We start from the raw sequence: 17,904 nt of genomic DNA on the forward strand, positions 1-17,904 counted from the left end.
CGCATTGATTGCAGGGTATTGCCGCATTGGGCAAGTCCGGGCTGGGCTGCAGCTGCAGCTGCGGGAGGCGGGGCTCATGCAGGTGCTAGTTTCTTAGTGCCTGCCGCAGAGGCAAATGGAGGGGCGGACCGCATTCTTCCGGAAATCGGGCAGCGGGCATCAGAATTGTTTCTTCCTTAAAAACGCCGGTGATTCCCTTTGCCACTGCAGATTTCGATTCGATATCGACTTGAGTGAATTGGATACTTGAAGCGAACACAGAGACGAGACGAGACAATATGGAAGCCATCAAGCAGACCTTTCAACGCTGCAAGGCGCAGGGCCGGGTTCGTACTTCTTTTGCCCATCCCTAGCTATGACTGATTTACCGCGGGGTATCATCGTGGGGTGATGAGATGATGGCATTTTGCTGACATTGGATCTTCAATACTTGTAGCCGGCGCTGGTCACGTATGTGACTGCGGGATACCCTCGACCGGAAGACACGCCCGGCATCTTGCTGGCCATGGAGAGGGGAGGGGCTGGTGAGTCTGGGCGCAAAGCAGATGGATGGGGAGTCAAGAGCTGGTGCTAACTCGCCGCAGATGTTCTGGAACTCGGCGCTCCCTTCACGGATCCCATTGCTGACGGACCGACCATTCAGACGGCAAACACGGTACGAAGAAATCGAGAGACATATGTTGCGGCGCTTTTCTAACTTTATGCGATGCAGATTGCTCTGCAAAATGGCGTGAGCATCGAGTCCACCCTGGGCATGGTCAAGGAGGCCAGATCTCGCGGCCTCAAGGCTCCCGTCATGCTCATGGGCTACTACAACCCCCTCCTCAGCTACGGAGAGGAGCGTTTGCTGCAGGACTGCCAATCTTCTGGCGTCAATGGCTTCATTGTCGTTGACTTGCCCCCGGAGGAGGCCGTTTCCTTCCGCAAGCTCTGCACCAAGGGCCAGTGAGTTTGCTAATCCTCATTGTGATTTCTGTTTCTTCGTTTCATTGGCACAATTGCTAATCAATTACATCAATATTAGCCTCTCATATGTCCCCTTGATCGCTCCTGCAACATCAGATACCCGTATGAAGATTCTTTGCCAGCTCGCAGATTCTTTCATCTACGTTGTCTCAAGACAGGGTGTCACCGGCGCTACCGGATCTCTCAACACCGCACTCCCCGATCTCCTCAGCCGAGTTAAGAAGTACAGCGGCAACAAGCCGGCAGCCGTCGGCTTCGGTGTCAGCACCCACGAACACTTCCAGAGCGTCGCCGCCATCGCCGACGGTGTCGTTGTCGGCAGCCAGATCATTACCACCATTCAGAAGGCTGCTTCTGGCCAGCACGACGCCGACGTCGAGAAATACTGCGCCTATCTCTGCGGCCGTGACTCTCGACCTGCTGTCCTCAAGGATGAAGTAACTCTGGTCCAGGACGCCCCTGGCAACCAGGGTGCCAGCTCAGATTCCGTCTCTGTCAACGCAGTTGTCACTGATGATGATCGCATCACGGCAGAGCAAGATAGCGCTTTGGTGGCTCAGTTGGCAGCTCTCCACGGCAAAATCCCCGAGCGATTTGGAGAGTTTGGTGGCCAGTATGTCCCCGAGAGTTTGATGGACTGCCTGTCCGAGCTTGAGGAAGGTTTCAACAAGATCAAGGACGATCCCTCGTTCTGGGAGGAGTACCGATCATACTACGACTACATGGGACGACCTTCTCGCCTCCACCTGGCAGACCGTCTTACTGAGCACTGCGGCGGTGCCAACATCTGGCTCAAGCGAGAGGATCTGAACCACACTGGTAGCCACAAGATCAACAACGCCCTCGGACAACTGCTCCTGGCTAGACGTCTGGGAAAGACCAAGATTATTGCTGAGACTGGTGCCGGCCAGCACGGTGTTGCCACTGCTACTGTGTGTGCCAAATTCGGCATGGAGTGCACAGTTTACATGGGAGCTGTAAGATTCAACCCCTTTGAGTAAAATTGAGGAAATATGCCACTGACACTATTGAATAGGAGGATGTCCGTCGACAGGCTCTCAACGTCTTCAGAATGAGACTGCTTGGCGCCAAGGTTGTTGCCGTCGAAGCTGGAAGCAAGACTCTCCGAGATGCCGTCAACGAGGCTCTTCGTGCCTGGGTGGTTGACCTCGAGACCACTCACTACATCATCGGATCCGCCATTGGACCTCACCCCTATCCTACCATCGTGAGGACGTTCCAGTCCGTGATTGGTGACGAGACCAAGAAGCAGATGATGGAGATGCGAGGCAAGCTCCCCGATGCCGTTGTTGCCTGCGTTGGTGGAGGCAGCAACGCCGTTGGCATGTTCTACCCATTTGCCAACGACCCTACGGTCAAGCTTCTCGGTGTTGAGGCTGGTGGTGATGGTGTCGACACGGCCAGACATAGCGCTACCCTTACCGGTGGATCAAAGGGTGTTCTTCATGGAGTCCGTACCTACGTTCTCCAGGACAAGAACGGCCAGATCATTGAGACACACTCTGTCTCTGCTGGTCTCGACTACCCCGGTGTCGGACCCGAGCTTAGCTCTTGGAAGGATGCTGAGCGAGCCAAGTTCATTGCCGCAACTGACGCTGAGGCTCTCACTGGCTTCAGGCTTCTCAGCCAGCTGGAGGGTATCATCCCTGCGCTGGAGTCGGCTCACGGAATCTACGGTGCCATTGAGCTGGCCAAGACGATGAAGAAGGATGAGGACCTTGTCATCTGCCTTTCCGGCAGAGGAGACAAGGACGTGCAGAGCGTGGCCGAGGAATTGCCCAGACTTGGCCCCAAGATTGGCTGGGATCTTCGCTTTTAGAGGGCTTTCGTAGGGGTTTTTCAAAAAGGTCTTTTTTAGCATGAGGTTGGTGGCGGCGTAAAAAGTTTTGTAGCTGTGCGCTCAGGATATCAGGCGTTTCAAATCTTAGGTATTTTTCTTTGGCAAATACAAACCAGCATCCCAAATTGGTTATCCAGCATCCCGGCGACTGCGTGAGGTTCAAATGTCGGAACTAGATGCAAAGTGAGTGAATCCATTTCCTTACTTGCCCAAGCATCTAACAAGTGGTGGATAACTAGTTTTTGAATGTTTCTACTACTGTCATCACTATCTGATACTTTTAACAACTATCGCTATATCCCCCTTGGTATCTGCTACTATGGCTATACTCCTCTTGTTTCTGGCAATATCACTTCCAAGTTATTGTCTACTATGCAGCTTCAAAAATCTGAGATACGAGATGCTAGCCAGTATTTGTCTTTTCTTTTCGCGTGGTTTTGCTTTGCTCCGAGATGGCGGGGTTTATTCTACATGATGAGTTCCTACATACATACAATGATATACAAAAAATATTTTAAAAAGGGATTTGAGAGTCTTTACAACTCAATGCTTTGCTTTTCCGCTTTTCCGCCTTTTAATCTTGCCGCCTCCTCAGCTCTATCCAGCTCCCGTAGCAGCAGCTCCTCCTCCTCGTCAGACAGCTCCTCGATGCCCTCGAGATTGGCCAAGTCCTCGTCGCCCAAGACAAAAGTCTGGTCCAGGGCAGCCCTCATCTCCGCCAACGTCGCCTGGCTGCGCAAGCTCAAAGGACCCGGCGTGGCGTAATCCAGCGCATACTGAATGACGTCGTCCCTGTCCTCGAGCTCCCTGGGCTCCAGCCCCAGCGCAACCCGCTCGTCGTTGAAGCGCTGCTGGACGGCGCGGCTCTGCATGAGCAGCCAGCGCAGGTTCCATCCTCCGGGGCCGAGCTCCTTGACGCGGGCGGGTTTGCTCTTGAGCAGGTAGTTTTCGATGCCGCCCTCGCGGCGGACGGTCTTGAGGACGCGCAGGGTGAGGCGGGTCTTGATGCGGGCGCCGAGGGAGGGCATGAGGAAGGTCTTGACGTGGACGTTGGGGCGCCAGAAGCGGCGGGACTTGTTGTTGTGCTTCTCGGCGACGTTGTTGCCGAAGCGGATGCGGGCGCTGCCGTAGAGGCCGTTGTTGGACTGCTTGTAGACGCGGCGCTCGCCGTAGGGGTATGGCGGGATGAGGTCGCTGGGCAGGCGGTGCGGTTTTACCGTCTTTGTGGGCCGGGAGATTGTGGTTGAGAAGGCTCGGGCGGTTGAGGATATTGTGGATGATGACGGCTGAGTTTGGATCTGGGAGAGGGGGCGGAGGGAGGCGTGTGTTGAGGTGATTCTCGAGGTTGATCTCGAGGCCGAAGCCGCAAGGGCCTTGAATGAGGGCATAGCCGACGACATGATTTGTTGCTGTGAAACGAACTGCCCTTTGCTCGGTTGCCGGGAAGATGTTTAAAATGAAAAATTTGCTGAGTGATCTTATAACAAGACCATTGGAAGAGTTTGTAGCAGCAACGGTGAGCTCAATTGGGGGCGATTATATGAAAATCAACCACCTTGAGACCCCTCCATCCAACTATCTGGAGAATTTTGGTAATGGCCTGTTTGGAGTCGCACAGTTGTGACCAATGGCACGCAACATCTAAATGATCCGCTCCGATGCGGGAATGGGCTCTGTGCCGGGTACAAGAGTACAAGGTCACGAGACACCGCGGTCCCTCTCACACGCTAAAGAGGTACCTAGAAAGTAAGGCTAGCAGCTGTCCCTTTTGGCTAACCCCACGTTGAATTGAGTTCCAGGTTGGGCTGCTACTGCTTTCGCGGGGGGGATGAAGCTATACTGCACTCCCAGATAGCTGCTAGAAACTGATTCTTTTTCTCTCTTTCCTTCTTCAATAAATATCTAGGGAATCAGGCATTTCGATTCACCTTAGTTGCTCAATTGGCGCAGAGGCATGTTCCCTCCAGTTGAGCAAAAGATCCTGCAGAGCAACCCAGAGTTTGCAAAGCTCTATCGCATCATCACCACAGCCATCTTGAACCCTGATGGCTCGACCAAAGAGGACGACGAGGCCAAAGACAGGGCCACAGTTCAAAAAGTACATCATCTTCTCCTTCTTTTTATTAATTGTTCTAAATTCATCGTCATACATCCAATATTAACAACCCCCCTTTCTAGAACTTGGACAAGCATCGCCAGAAAGCCGCAAAGCACTACCTCCTAGAACGCGCCATCGCAACCGCCACGCCCCCCGAGCCCAAACCCTCATCATCATCAACATCCACACGACTCTCCCGAGCCAGCGAGCGTCTTCAGCAGCGGCAATCACAGTCCTCGGCCGAATCTACCCCCGAGGCCCTCCTCGACCTGCTCCTCGTCCTTCCCTCGTTCCTCGATGCCGTCGACACGCTGCCTCATGATTCGCTCACCTTGCTGCTTTCCAGCCCGCCGCTCTCCGACTTTGAAACCCTGCTGCCCGATCTCGCCGATTTGATATCGTGCAATCTTCATGCTTCTGCCTTGGGTCTGGCTCGTTTCGCCCATCCCGCTACGAATCCTACTTACCTCCACCGTCACATCGCTTCTCTCCCAAAGGATTTCGCCGCTCTTAATACTAGCCTATCTGCTGCCGAAGAGGCCCTCAAAGCAGCTCGCATACGCACCGTCACATCACTCACCAGCCTCCTCCAAACTTTTGCAGAATGTCTTACTTGTCTCATACGATCCCTCGAGGCAAAGCACGGCGTCATTGCTCGTAGTTTGGAGCTTCGCGCATCAGATATCTCGCTTGATGCGCAGCGCGCGGAGAAGCAGGCCGAGCAGACAATGTGGAAGCTTCGAAAGGAAGTTTATACGCCGGAGAGTATACTCGCGCTGCAGCACTATGTTACTCATCTGAAGGATGCAAACGGACGTATCACGGACAGGGCCCGGAAGCTGCAAGCCGAGCTGGAATCTCACGAGGAGTATTCTCATAGTGAGTCGTCACAAGATGAAGACGATGGTAGGTCATCTAGAGATGTGCCCACATTGTATAAAGATGTTGGGAAGCGCGTGGAAGAGGCCAAGAGAGACATGGACCGATTACGACTTTCATGATTTATGATGATAAACTCGTTTGACCTTTTTACACTTACATAGCGTGCATTATCTTTTCTGTTTTTAGATCAAAGACCTTGAAAGAAAGGCATACAGAGGCAAGAGGTAGAATGTGATCATCAGGGACATTCCTTCGTCATATTGTTACATCAACTATTACAACACAGTGAACTGGCAGCTAAAGCAAAGCCAATTTTGCTTTTCCAGATTGAATAAGCCCCTCTAGCTGTCCTAAAACAATTCGATGGCTCTCCCTTTTATTCCAACCTTTCTAATGTAATTTTTCCCCTCCTTTGAACGCTTAACCCTTGACCTTGAAGATGGCCTCGGCCAGGCGGCCAACGTTGGCAGTAGTGATACCGGCAACGGAGATACGGCCGTCCTTGGTGGCATAGACGGAGTACTCCTTGGCCAGCTTCTCCATCTCCTCGGCGTTGAGGCCAGTGTAGGCGAACATGCCGATCTGGCTGGTGATGTGGGACCAGTCGTGCTTGGAGCCGAGCTTCTCAAGGTTCTCCTTGAGCAGGGCACGCATGGTGATGATGCGGTCAGCCATCTCCTTGACCTCGCCGAGCCACTGCTTGTACAGCTTGGGGTTGCTCAGGACCTCGGAGGCGATGCGGGCTCCGTGGATGGGAGGGTTGGAGTACAGGGGTCGGATGAGGATCTTGAGCTGAGAATCAACCTTCTTCTTCTCGGCAGCGTCGGCGGTAGTCAGGGAGAAGGCACCAACACGCTCTCCGTAGAGACCCTAAAGGTGAATTAGCATATCAATACTACTCATGATGGAGGTTCATTGAGGGTATTTCATATGACGGTGCTTACCATGTTCTTGGCGAATGACTGGCAGAGAGCAATGTCGTGGCCCTGCTCGACAAAGTATCGAACAGCAAAGGCGTCACGGTCAGTGTCACCGCTGGCAAAGCCCTGGTAGGCCATGTCGAAGAAAGCAAAGTGGTTCTGCTCCTTGACGACCTTGGAGATCTCCTTCCACTGCTCAGGGGTGGGGTCGACACCGGTAGGGTTGTGAGCGCAGGCGTGGAACAGGAAGACACTGCCCAGGGGAGCAGCCTTGAGATCTGCAACCAGGCCCTCAAAGTCAAGGCCAATAGTCTCCTTGTTGTAGTAGCGGTAGGTCTCGACCTTGAGGCCGGCATCGCTGAAGACGGCCTTGTGGTTGGCCCATGAAGGGTTGGGGATGAAGATCTTCTTGTCGCCAGAGTACCAGCGCTGGAGGAAAGCAGCACCAAGGCGCAGGGCACCAGTACCGGAGATGGTCTGGGAGATGGCAACACGGTCGAGGACATCCTGGTTGGGGCCGTAGGCAAGCTTAGCAGCCAGGGGAGGGAACTCGGGGACACCGGTGATGCCGGCGTACTCCTTGTTCAGCTTGTCGTCGATGATCTTCTTCTCGGCCTCACGGACGGAGGGGAGGACGTAGGGCTTGCCAGCATCATCACGGTATGCGCCAACACCTAAAACCATGCAACGAATATGGTTAGCCGGCGTTGCCGTAAATCAGCGGTGCCCAATCCAGAGGGCGCATTTGGATATGCGGGTTTCCTGGGATGCCGCTCGAAAGAGTGAAGGGGTATTCGTACCGAGGTTGATCTTCTTCTCGAACTTGTCGGCCTTGAAAGCTTCGGTAATGCCTAAAAAGAAGGAGTCAGTCAGGCTTGAACGGCTTGAACAGCTTGCAAGGCAGCTTTGTGGTCGAGTCTACCGTGCAGGTAGCAGGCGTCAGTGAAGGGTAGTCATACCAAGAATAGCCTATATACAGGCGAATTGGGACTCTTGTTAGTCTATCCGGTGCAACTGAAGCTTATACATTCGTATATATATGTAGATGAGGGTATATATCGGCCTCCGGGTGGGTGGTGTTAGGCTCGACTGGCCTCGTTCATGATCAACTTACATCCTATGCCCAATTGTCAGCCAGAGTCACCACAGACAGCGCCAGTCTCGTTTTCCACTCACAGGAGGGCCCTGGGGCACGTTGATCCAGGTAGACAGAGCAGCACGGCTGGCGAGGCTCAAGCGCGCAGGGCGCAGAGCAACTCGCCTGCTCGCAACTCGGAGAGTGGACAGCATAATTTCCGCGGGGAGAGAGGAATCTGAGGCGGGGTGGAGAGGGAGAAAGAGAGCGAAAAGATCTGCGAGAGAAGCAGATTAAAATAGAGGGCAATTGGGTATCCCGCAAGTTCTGAGGCTCGTCAAGCTGCTCAGTCACAAAGAGGCCAAGAGGTTGGTTGTAGTCAGACCGAAGAGAGAGGTACAGTCAGAACTTCGGAGGTGGTTCGATGTCGCTGGGCTCTGGGGAAAATTCTGGTGGGTCGCCCTTCTGGGGTTGGTTTAGTGACTTCGGAATAACAGGCACCGCTAAGTGGAAACGGGGAAGTCAAGAGGACAGAAAAAAAATTGATTGCGAATGGTGAAATGCCCTTTCTGATTTGGGTGATTTTCAAAATTATTACGAGAGCTAGAATCTACATGTACCTAGTCAGATTCATCAAGCCTCATATCGCCCTTGCATCACAGCAGCGTACAAGTGGTACATGCACGATACTAAAGAGCAACTAAGCTCGACTTCTTTTTACACAAAGCCTCGTAGGGCTCCAGCAGGTTTGCGGGGAGACTCGGAGAGCTTCAGCTTAGTCTAGTATATTGTGTCCCTCCTAACCTAAGCTCCGAAACACCTCCGAAGTGGGTGACGGAGTAAAAAAAAAAAGACATGGATTGCATTTTCCATGGACAAAAAGTGGTTTTATGGGGAGCAATTTAACATGATTCTATAAGCCAAGTCGTTTCTGTAACGTAACTACCGCTGACTGATGCCGATGTGCCATATACATGTATCTTGGGAGTGGCCACCTATTCAGCAACCTGGGTTGGATATCTTAAAGTATCGCATTTAAGCAGGCAATTTAGGTACCTATTAGACATTAGAGGACTGTAACTTAAGTAGCGGGTGTTAGAAGGAAATAACAATTGTAGCAGGCATGTAAGCCTAGTACTTGTATGTCAAAGTAGGTATGTACCTACCTTGCTTGAGCACCCATGCTGAACAAATGCAACCACTCCCTATTATATCTCGGACTCTCAAATAATGGCCACTTGCCAACCTTTCTTAAAACATCTTCATCCACCACATAGCCATTCTCTTTTAGATATCTCCCACTCTTATACCCCGCGTCGTCGCCATCATAACGAGGCTGAAGACGGCGGATTCGTGGATAGAATAATTGGATTCGTACCAGCCTCTTTGGTCAAATATTAGGTCAGGTGAACAGTCCAACACCTCCTGCTGCAAGAACACTTCCATAGTTACCATATTTTAGAGGAGCATTCACGTTTGCTCCATGCTCAATCAGCAAACGGACAATCTCAATTGATCCTCCATACGCGGCTGCGGCAAGGGGACTCCCATACATTCCGTACCTGTCATCAAGATCAACAGTCGCCTTGTACCATACCAAGAGCGCCGCTAGTCCATAGTTCGATCTCAATCCAGCTATTTCAAGAGGGTCGCATATATAGGAACGCACATCAGGATTCGCGCCCCGCTTCCAGAAGGGCCCTAGAAATTACCAGATCATGGCTTGAGCTCGTATAGAGGACGGGGAAGCCTGAAGGTATTGTAGATTTGGGTCGGCATTATTGTCAAGAAGGAAGTTTACCACATCGACATGTTTTGCTCGATCTGCTTCTCTCAAGGCGCTTGTCGTCCCGTTGCAGAGCAGCCTGTTGACATCTGCTCCAAGGCTTATCAGCTTCTCGCAAAGGTGTTTGTGTCCATTGCCTGCCGCGATTGCAAGCAAGTCTAGTCCATTTTCATTGACTTGTGAGATATCGACACCAGCTGACCACCAGTCCTGTAAAATATGATAGAAGCCGAAATTGCAGGCACCAAAAATTCCATTATCCAAGGGGAAAAGATCGCAGGATTTTCTTATGTCAAATAAATGTTTGACAATCCAGTGGCGGTACTGCTGGCTGCTCTGTTGAGGAGAGCTGTTGAGACCTATGAAACGCTTTACCAACCGTGACAATTGAGCGTCATGAGGCCTCAAATCTTCAAGGGCGTGAACATGTCGATACCAATATTGCCACAAATACTCTTGAAGATAGCTGGCCGGGTGATGAGGATCCCTTTTGTTGCTTGATGATACTTGATCGATTCCTTCAGAGTCTGTGGGCGACTCACACTTAAAATGGCCGTTGATAAGACAGATTAAAGCGTGCTTGGCAACAAATGAATGTGCTTTCGCCATTGTCCATTCATGCTTTGTCTCAAAGTATTCAATGATCGATGCATGCGGGAACTTCCATACATCTCGCTTGGAATCTGTAACAACCAGGTGGCGGCAGATTGAGCGAAGAGTCTCCTCTGTAAGTTCATCTTCTATATCATGGCTCTCTCCGTCACTGTTCATGGAGAGCCGAACAGCAGAAAGCAACTGATTGCTTGATAAAGGTTGGTAAGCACACATCACCCACATAACAGCACGCCGTAGCGTTTCTTGGTCGTAGATGCTCATTCCTTCAAAGAGTTCATGGTAAGAGGCGTTTAGAGACTTTGGAAGTTTTCCAAGCCTGTCTCTAATTTCTTTCACTTGTTGGCATTTCGATAGTTGCTCCATTTGGAGAAAAGCCCATCTGAACCTAAAGAAATGTTAGTTGTATGCTATACCTATAAGAGTTGCGTTCTTGGTGACCTACATGCCATCACTACCTTTGCAAAGAGTGTTTTTAATTTCTGACTTTAGCTCTCTCGGGATTGATTCCCATAACCCCCTCTCTTCTATCTCCTCCATCTTTTTCTCAATGAATTTCTCAATATCATCCCGATTATCATTGGCATCAATCTCGATGATTGATCTAACTGGGAGTAATCTCACGATATCCTGTTCCCGTCGACTTGAAATGAGAATCTTCACAGGATGCTCAGCATCCTTGACGAGACCAGCCAAAATGGTGATAAGTTTACCCCTCGATTCTGCATCGCACTCGTCCAAACCATCCAGAATAATGATAGTTTGGGGGTAGAGGTTCACCGATTCTAAAAGTTGCTGTTTACAGGCGTCAAATCCCAGTTTTAAGCCATTCGCTCTGTTATCACGGTACAACTCGATAAGACTTTTTCTCATCATCTTCGAATAGCGTGGAGAAGTTGATAGCTGGCGAACAAAGCTTTGAAGTGTTAAAAGGGGGTCTTGAAGGTCAGGTTGGCCTCTATCACAATAGAAAAAGGCAAGCCCTCGGTCATCTTTAGACTCGTGATTAGAGCGCGAACCACTCTTACGACGAAATCGATCTATGACTTTGGATGCGAGGAACGATTTCCCCATACCCACTGTACCATAAAATGTCAGATGGCTGAACAAAGGGATACAGTATCCTATTGTTTTGGTTACTTACCAGTACCTTGCAGCCACAATATTGTTGACGCTGGGACTTGCTCCCATTCTTGAAATTTCTTATGTTGCAATAGCCATTCCCCGGTTCCTGGGGTTCTCAATTCATGCCTTACGCGATGCTGATCTCCGAAGTCGATGTGACTAAAATATTCCAAGGCCTCAAGAAGTTCATTTCCCCAAGTCACTTGAAGAAGGTCATACACTCTGTCATTGATTTGCGCCAATGGCTCGCCGAGGCTGCTCAATATGGCGTTTAAACGTTCATCCGCGTTAGCTCTTCGTATGGCCTCGCAGGTCTGAGCTGCTTTGATCAGGTCGTCCTCACACTGGATTATGCTAGCCATTAGACCTTCTGCCTCGCCAGGGTTGACAATCGCGAGAAGTATATGCCGATATCCTTCCGCCAGGCGCTGTCCCACATAGGCAAGTAGGTCGAGTGATTTTGTGTACACATCAATAAGCGAGCGCTCCAAATCTTCCTGTTCCGGAACGAAAGTGTTGGCACTATTCAAATATATAACCTCGTACACCTTTCCACGTCTTACGATGCTCAAAACCTTTTCGGAGCATCCTAGAATAGCGGCAAATTCCTCACCCGGTGCGATGGACATCTGTAGTCTGATTAGACAAGCTGTGAAGTATAGTCGTAAGTATAAGAATCTTGAAGTGAGCTAATACCTGCAGAAGTGTCTTCAATGTGGACCAAATGATTCTTGATGGAGCAGGAGCGAACTGGATAGCAATATCTCCAATCGCTTCGATGAAAGACCTGACTCGAGGCGCATAATCTCTCCAAAGGATCTGTTTCCCCCCTATTGGAATCCGAAGATCATGATCTTGGTGCCTTTTTTCTATAGCTCGAACAATCTCAATGAGCTCCTCTGTCTGTGCAGTCTCAGCTGACTTCAACATGCCATTTGGCTTCAAAAGCCCGCCAATCCATTTTTTCGTCTTTGGAGTCGCAGCATTGTAGGCTTTCTGCCACAATGTGTTATCTTCTGAAGACTGAGGCAAACAATCCGACGGAAGCTCGTCACCCGTGTCCACCACGAGTATTGTCGAACTGGATAGGCCGGGGTCTTCATCATCAGGGCTAGGTGTAGGGGAGACTATTGCAGTTGAGGGTTGCGGAGGCTCATCAACGGTGTGCGCATCAATTGGCGGCGAGTCTGATGAAGTGGGATCAGTTGCACGAGGATCAGGCAGTGTTGTATTCGGGTTGTCTGTGGCGGTCGTGGGGGCAATAGGTTGATGCCTGAAATATGCTTTCACCCGGTCCAACAAACCGCTGCGAGAGGCTTTGTTGGCCTCTTGGCCACGGATTTTCCCCATTGCGTCTCTAAATCTCCTCTAGGATGCCGCAAGGACCCGATCTATCGAGTGCAGCGTGGCAATTTAATGCTTCTTAGACATTGTAGGGGAGAATTTTTTTTCTCAGGTATCAAAGGTCATGCTGTACATGTACAGATACTTGCATACGTGCATGCCACGTGTCGCAGGCGTACTGCACGCTCACAACCAGTATAAGGCGAGGCTGTAGCCTGCATTTATCCAATGTTCACTGCGTTGAAGCGAACAAAGTAGCACCGATCGAGGATGCTTTTAAATGGAGGCTTGCAAGCAAACAGGTAGTATCGCAACATGGCAGAATGGATACGAACAGAATGGCCCCGGCACTTAATACAGTGGTCAAGATAGAACACTTTGGGAGTAGCTGTTCAGCACCCCAAATTGGCTATCCAGCACTTTAGCGATTGCCTGGAATTGAAAGTGTCAGAACAAGATGCGGAACAAAGCGTTTTATTTAGTACAACAAATACTTGCCCAGGCAGTAGATACCCGGTTCCTTGTATATCTGCTACCATCACTACTTTCTGCAGCTATTGCTACCTTCTTCTAGAATCTGCTACTATGGCTATATTCCTCTAGTATCTGGTATTATCAGTATCTTCAAACTTGAGACACGAGAACCTTGGATATCAAGACTTGAGGGGTTGAAACCACTCTTAATATCTAGCATCCGACCGCCGCGGTATGCTACCATTTCGCTTGATACAGACACAGGTATGAAAGGGAGCTCACTATGTGAACATATTTGAACAGGAAGTGCAAACTTATCATCTAAGTATATGCGATTTCACACGGTGTTTTGGCGTTGACAACTGCGGGATTTATGAAGGTACGCAACTTGTATTGTGTTCGTAGAAAAGATTCCCTCGGTTAGTTGTCTGCGAAATACCCGTAGCTGTAGAAACGCATCTTGGAGCACGTGGAAAGCTGTCAACGCTGCCAAAACGGTCTTTTGAGGCCCGTGATAGCACCCCATAGTAATATTGAAGCAGCTTTGCCCAGGATGAGGAGCCATCACCAGGCAGATGTTACCTTTTTCAGGCATATCCATAATAATGGCTGCAAAATTACGCAAATAGGAAATTTAACGGCGAAGCGAGTCTTCAATTTTCTGCCTCTTGCAGCTAGCGCCGCCGAAAACGCAGTGGGCCGCGATGCTTTTTCGGCGGCCCACGACACCAAAGAATGATGGCCAGGGAAATCGCCAAACAGGCGCAGTTCAGGACGCAGGGAGGCTTTTCCCCAGGATGCCAGATTCGACAAGGACAATCTCAGATGGGGCAGAGCGTCGCCTGGGCGCATCTAGCGCTCCCCCGCATCGCGATTCTACCCCATGGGGATGCGGGAGCATGACGACAGCTTGCCTCGACGACACACAATCGCGACGCCTGCCATTGGCCCGCCGTGTTCAGCCTTGCTGCGAACGACAGTCTACGGCTACCTCGCATATACTATAGATAGTCTAGATTCTAGATTCGAGATCCCGGATACTACTTTGGACCTTGAATTGGATTCTACTCGTCCATGGCTCCGGCGTCTCTTTCCTCTTGACGTATCTTACGGGCAGATGATGCCTCTCTCTAGCTTCCCCTTCCACCTTGTAGTTTCACCATCTACGGTCTCGTAGCAAATCGCTAAATGTGCTTGCTGATAAACATTAACGCCTCGTGAGCCGGACTCTTCTTGCATACAATCAGCTCCTGTCGCTGGCAGAGGGCATTTGTGCCAGCCTGGATATCAAGGGCACTCAAAAAATGGTCCCCCATGCTAGCTAGCCCACGTTTTTTCCCTCATCTTCACCAGACAAAAAAAAAAAGAACGACAGCCAACAACAGCTTTCCAGAAGCCCACAAGCGGTGAACCCTACATAAGACCAGGGGAATTTCATTTCTCGCCCGCCTAGAGCAAAACCTACTCGCCGCCACCCAGTCACATCATGACAATTATCGGCCTGCCCCATCGTTTTTGTGCTGCTACTTTGCCGGACTAAGGCTAGCCAAAGTCGCGTGTTCCTAGACCTAGAGCTTTTAGCATTGCTTGTGCGGGCTCCTCCGCCGCCACGAGCCACTCCCGGCATTGCATTTGCAAACTAGTGTTGCCAAACGAGATACCATGAGCTAACAAAGAATTTTTCCGTTTGGCCATCTGGGTTTCCTTTTGCCATCCAAAACCGACAACGGTGAGCCTGTCGAAAGAGGGGAAAGAAAAAACTTGACAAACCAAACAAACCCTGGTTACGGTGCTTTTCCCCTTGGCGGCCAGCGAGATTTCATTCGTTGCCTCTTTTGTGCTTGTTGGTTTTGTTATCATCACCGATTTGCTCAAAAGCCCACTTCAGCCAAGGCTCCAGAGAAACGGGCGAGCATCATTGGATCGACACCAGAGGGCTCGGCTTATTTAGACCCGCGTCAATCGAACTGACCCCGGCCTCGCATTGCATCTCGACCTCGTCGTTGAGGAGCCTTTTTTTCCTCCTCTCCTCTCTTCTCCGCTCCGTCGCCTTCACCTATATATCCTTCCCTCTCCTCCCACCTCCACCCTCTCTCTCTCCTCGGCCCTTGTCCATCCATCCTTTCTTCAGCACACTTTGTTGCGAAGAGCATTGGTACACCAGGGCACCCTGATGTTCTCGTAATTTTTCTGTGCTCTTTACCTCACTTCTTCTTCTTCTTCAAGACTACACCCCCACCACTCACATCATGGCATCGCCTGCCACTGAGAAGGAGATTTCTCCTCATCAGGATGGTGTCGAGATCCAGACGTCCAAAGATGCCACCACGGGAGGTGTCGTGGACGTCGACGGCGAAGGAGACGAAGAGTTCTCCAAGGGCCGCCGTGTGATTATCGAGAGTGCCAGAGCGGCCGCTGCCAAGGAACAGTCAATGACTCTGCTCCAGGGCATTAAGCTGTATCCCAAGGCCATTGCATGGAGCATGATCATCTCCACATGCATTGTCATGGAAGGCTACGATATCAGTTTGGTCAACAACTTTTGTAAGACGCCCTCCAACAGCTCTACTACAAGATATCCCCATCAGCGGCTAACATGTTCGCCAGACGCATTTCCTCAATTCAATGAGAAATACGGTGAGCTGTATCCCGACGGCAAATATCAAGTTCCCGCCAGGTGGCAGTCTGGCTTGAGTAACGTATGTCCCCCCCTACCCATTCCATTGCATCTATGGAGACCTCTAGCCTAGTCACAATCTTGTCGGAAGAAAACATCAGCGCTAACAGCTTGGCCAAACGACAGGGCGCCACCGTCGGTGAAATCATTGGTCTCTTCATCAACGGCTTCGTCTCCGAGAGATTCGGCTACAGGAAAACTGTAATGGGATGTCTCGTCTTGGTCGCCGCTTTCACTGCCATCTTCTTCACCGCACCCAACATTCAGACGCTGCTGGTCGCCGAGATCCTGTGCGGTATCCCCTGGGGTATCTTCCAAACCATCACCGTCACTTACGCCTCCGAAGTCTGCCCCGTTGCGCTGCGAGGATATCTCACCACCTATGTCAACTTCTGCTGGGGTCTCGGCCAAGAGATTGGCATTGGCGTCATCTTTGCCATGTTGAAGCGCAACGACCAGTGGGCCTACCGTATTCCCTATGGTCTGCAGTGGATGTGGCCCCTCCCGCTCTTCATCGCCATCTACTTTGCCCCGGAATCTCCCTGGTGGCTTGTCCGCCGGGGCAAGGCTGAGGAGGCTAAGCGGGCGCTGCTCCGCTTGACCAGCCTGAACCGCGAGACCGACTTTGACGCTGACGAGACTGTGGCCATGATGGTGCACACGACTGCCCTCGAGGAGAAGATTACCGCCGGTGCCTCGTACTGGGACTGCTTCAAGGGCGTTGACCGGCGCCGTACCGAGATTGTCTGCATGACCTGGGCCATTCAGAATCTGAGCGGCAACGCTTTCTCCAACTATTCCACCTACTTTTTGCAGCAGGCCGGTCTCTCTACCCATGACTCTTACGGATTCGCCTTGGGCCAGTACGCCATCAACATGGTCGGCGTCTTTGGCGCATGGGGCTTGATGACGATGGGCGTCGGCCGCCGCTCTCTGTATCTCTACGGACTCTGCGGCCTCTGCAGCATGCTGTTCATCCTGGGTTTCTTGGGTCTGGTACCGGAGTCGCACAGGAGAGAAGGCTCCCTCGCCACCGGAAGCATCATGGTTGTCTGGGCCCTCTTTTACCAGCTCACCGTCGGCACCGTGTGCTACTCCCTCGTTGGTGAGCTTTCATCGCGTAGACTGCAGATCAAGACGGTTGTGCTGGCACGAAACCTCTAGTAAGTTCCTTTCTCAGCTTTGCATAATATAGAATGGCCAGATTTGCTAACCTCTTTCGTCTAGTAACATCGTCGGCATCATCACCAACGTTCTGACGCCATACATGCTGAACCCCACAGCCTGGAACTGGAGCAACTACACCGGATTCTTCTGGGTAAGACACACACACACATCTCCCCCGTCACCGTACTGCCTTGTCGCAGACACAACAAAACCACTTTGCATCTAAGCTAATACTCTTTCTTTAGGGTGGAATTTGCTTCTGCTGCATCATCTACACCTACTTCCGCCTCCCTGAGCCGCGCGGCCGCACATTCGCCGAACTCGACGTCCTCTTCGAGAAGAAGATTAGCGCCCGAAAGTTTGCTTCTACAAAGGTAGACGTGTTCCACGAATCTATCGATGAGAAGGTGATGCATCAATACGATGGAATCATGGAGTCGCATATTGAAAAGGTTTAATTTTGGATGATTTTTTTTACGACTATTAATGAAAGGAAGGGGAAACGTATCAGTCAACGAGGGGGCAGTTTTGATTGGGCGTATATACCATGCAAAGTACGATGTTTATGCTCGTTTTAAGTATTATATATAATAATGTCTTGTTCCACACTCTTTCTTACTTGGGAGTTTCGTCTACAAATGTTCACAAAATTCATTACGCAAGAGTTTGGGGCAACAGTCAACATCTATTGGCGGATATGCTAAAATTAATCTCTGTTGTCCTGTCAACTAAAAGACAGAAAACAGGCATAGGTGCGCGGAGCAAAAGAGAACGCAACAGTCACACGTAGGGAGAGGCTGAAACGATCTATACGGTGCCTGGCCGCCTACATATGAATGTCACCCAGTCTTCCCTTGTCGTGACACAAAATCATTTCCCCCAAAAGTAAGGCTCGTGACAAAGATAACGTGGGAGAT

The 17,904-nt window shown here is 50.8% G+C and overlaps 6 protein-coding genes across 6 annotated transcripts; 3 read left to right on the top strand and 3 right to left on the bottom strand.

The window, feature by feature from the left end:
* Positions 1-278: 278 nt before the first annotated feature.
* T069G_00998 (tryptophan synthase alpha chain domain-containing protein) lies at positions 279-2,806 on the top strand (the record flags this gene model as incomplete). The annotated part of the gene is made up of 7 exons (XM_056168208.1): positions 279-326; positions 437-524; positions 585-655; positions 713-945; positions 1,025-1,437; positions 1,501-1,943; positions 2,003-2,806. The coding sequence occupies 7 exons, from the start codon at positions 279-281 to the stop codon at positions 2,804-2,806; spliced, it is 2,100 nt and encodes a 699-aa protein (XP_056033524.1).
* Positions 2,807-3,363: 557 nt separating this feature from the next.
* On the bottom strand, positions 3,364-4,227 carry T069G_00999 (ribosomal l28 family domain-containing protein; the record flags this gene model as incomplete). Its single annotated transcript, XM_056168209.1, has 1 exon — positions 3,364-4,227. The coding sequence occupies one exon, from the start codon at positions 4,225-4,227 to the stop codon at positions 3,364-3,366; it is 864 nt and encodes a 287-aa protein (XP_056033525.1).
* Positions 4,228-4,781: 554 nt separating this feature from the next.
* Positions 4,782-5,926, top strand: T069G_01000 (uncharacterized protein; the record flags this gene model as incomplete). The annotated part of the gene is made up of 2 exons (XM_056168210.1): positions 4,782-4,925; positions 5,006-5,926. 2 exons carry the CDS (start codon positions 4,782-4,784, stop codon positions 5,924-5,926), a joined length of 1,065 nt encoding a protein of 354 aa, XP_056033526.1.
* A 301-nt stretch (positions 5,927-6,227) lies between these two features.
* T069G_01001 (aminotransferase class I and II domain-containing protein) lies at positions 6,228-8,017 on the bottom strand (the record flags this gene model as incomplete). The annotated part of the gene is made up of 5 exons (XM_056168211.1): positions 6,228-6,677; positions 6,752-7,401; positions 7,528-7,578; positions 7,687-7,696; positions 7,904-8,017. 5 exons carry the CDS (start codon positions 8,015-8,017, stop codon positions 6,228-6,230), a joined length of 1,275 nt encoding a protein of 424 aa, XP_056033527.1.
* Positions 8,018-9,510: 1,493 nt separating this feature from the next.
* T069G_01002 (NACHT domain-containing protein) lies at positions 9,511-12,675 on the bottom strand (the record flags this gene model as incomplete). The annotated part of the gene is made up of 6 exons (XM_056168212.1): positions 9,511-10,588; positions 10,646-11,156; positions 11,229-11,279; positions 11,345-11,527; positions 11,603-11,954; positions 12,022-12,675. The coding sequence occupies 6 exons, from the start codon at positions 12,673-12,675 to the stop codon at positions 9,511-9,513; spliced, it is 2,829 nt and encodes a 942-aa protein (XP_056033528.1).
* Positions 12,676-15,392: 2,717 nt separating this feature from the next.
* Positions 15,393-17,445, top strand: T069G_01003 (sugar transporter domain-containing protein; the record flags this gene model as incomplete). The annotated part of the gene is made up of 6 exons (XM_056168213.1): positions 15,393-15,530; positions 15,591-15,687; positions 15,751-15,842; positions 15,947-16,983; positions 17,048-17,138; positions 17,233-17,445. 6 exons carry the CDS (start codon positions 15,393-15,395, stop codon positions 17,443-17,445), a joined length of 1,668 nt encoding a protein of 555 aa, XP_056033529.1.
* Positions 17,446-17,904: the final 459 nt, after the last annotated feature.

The sequence above is a fragment of the Trichoderma breve genome, chromosome 1 (assembly GCF_028502605.1).
Source record: "Trichoderma breve strain T069 chromosome 1, whole genome shotgun sequence".
Classification (NCBI taxonomy): Eukaryota; Fungi; Ascomycota; class Sordariomycetes; order Hypocreales; family Hypocreaceae; genus Trichoderma; species Trichoderma breve.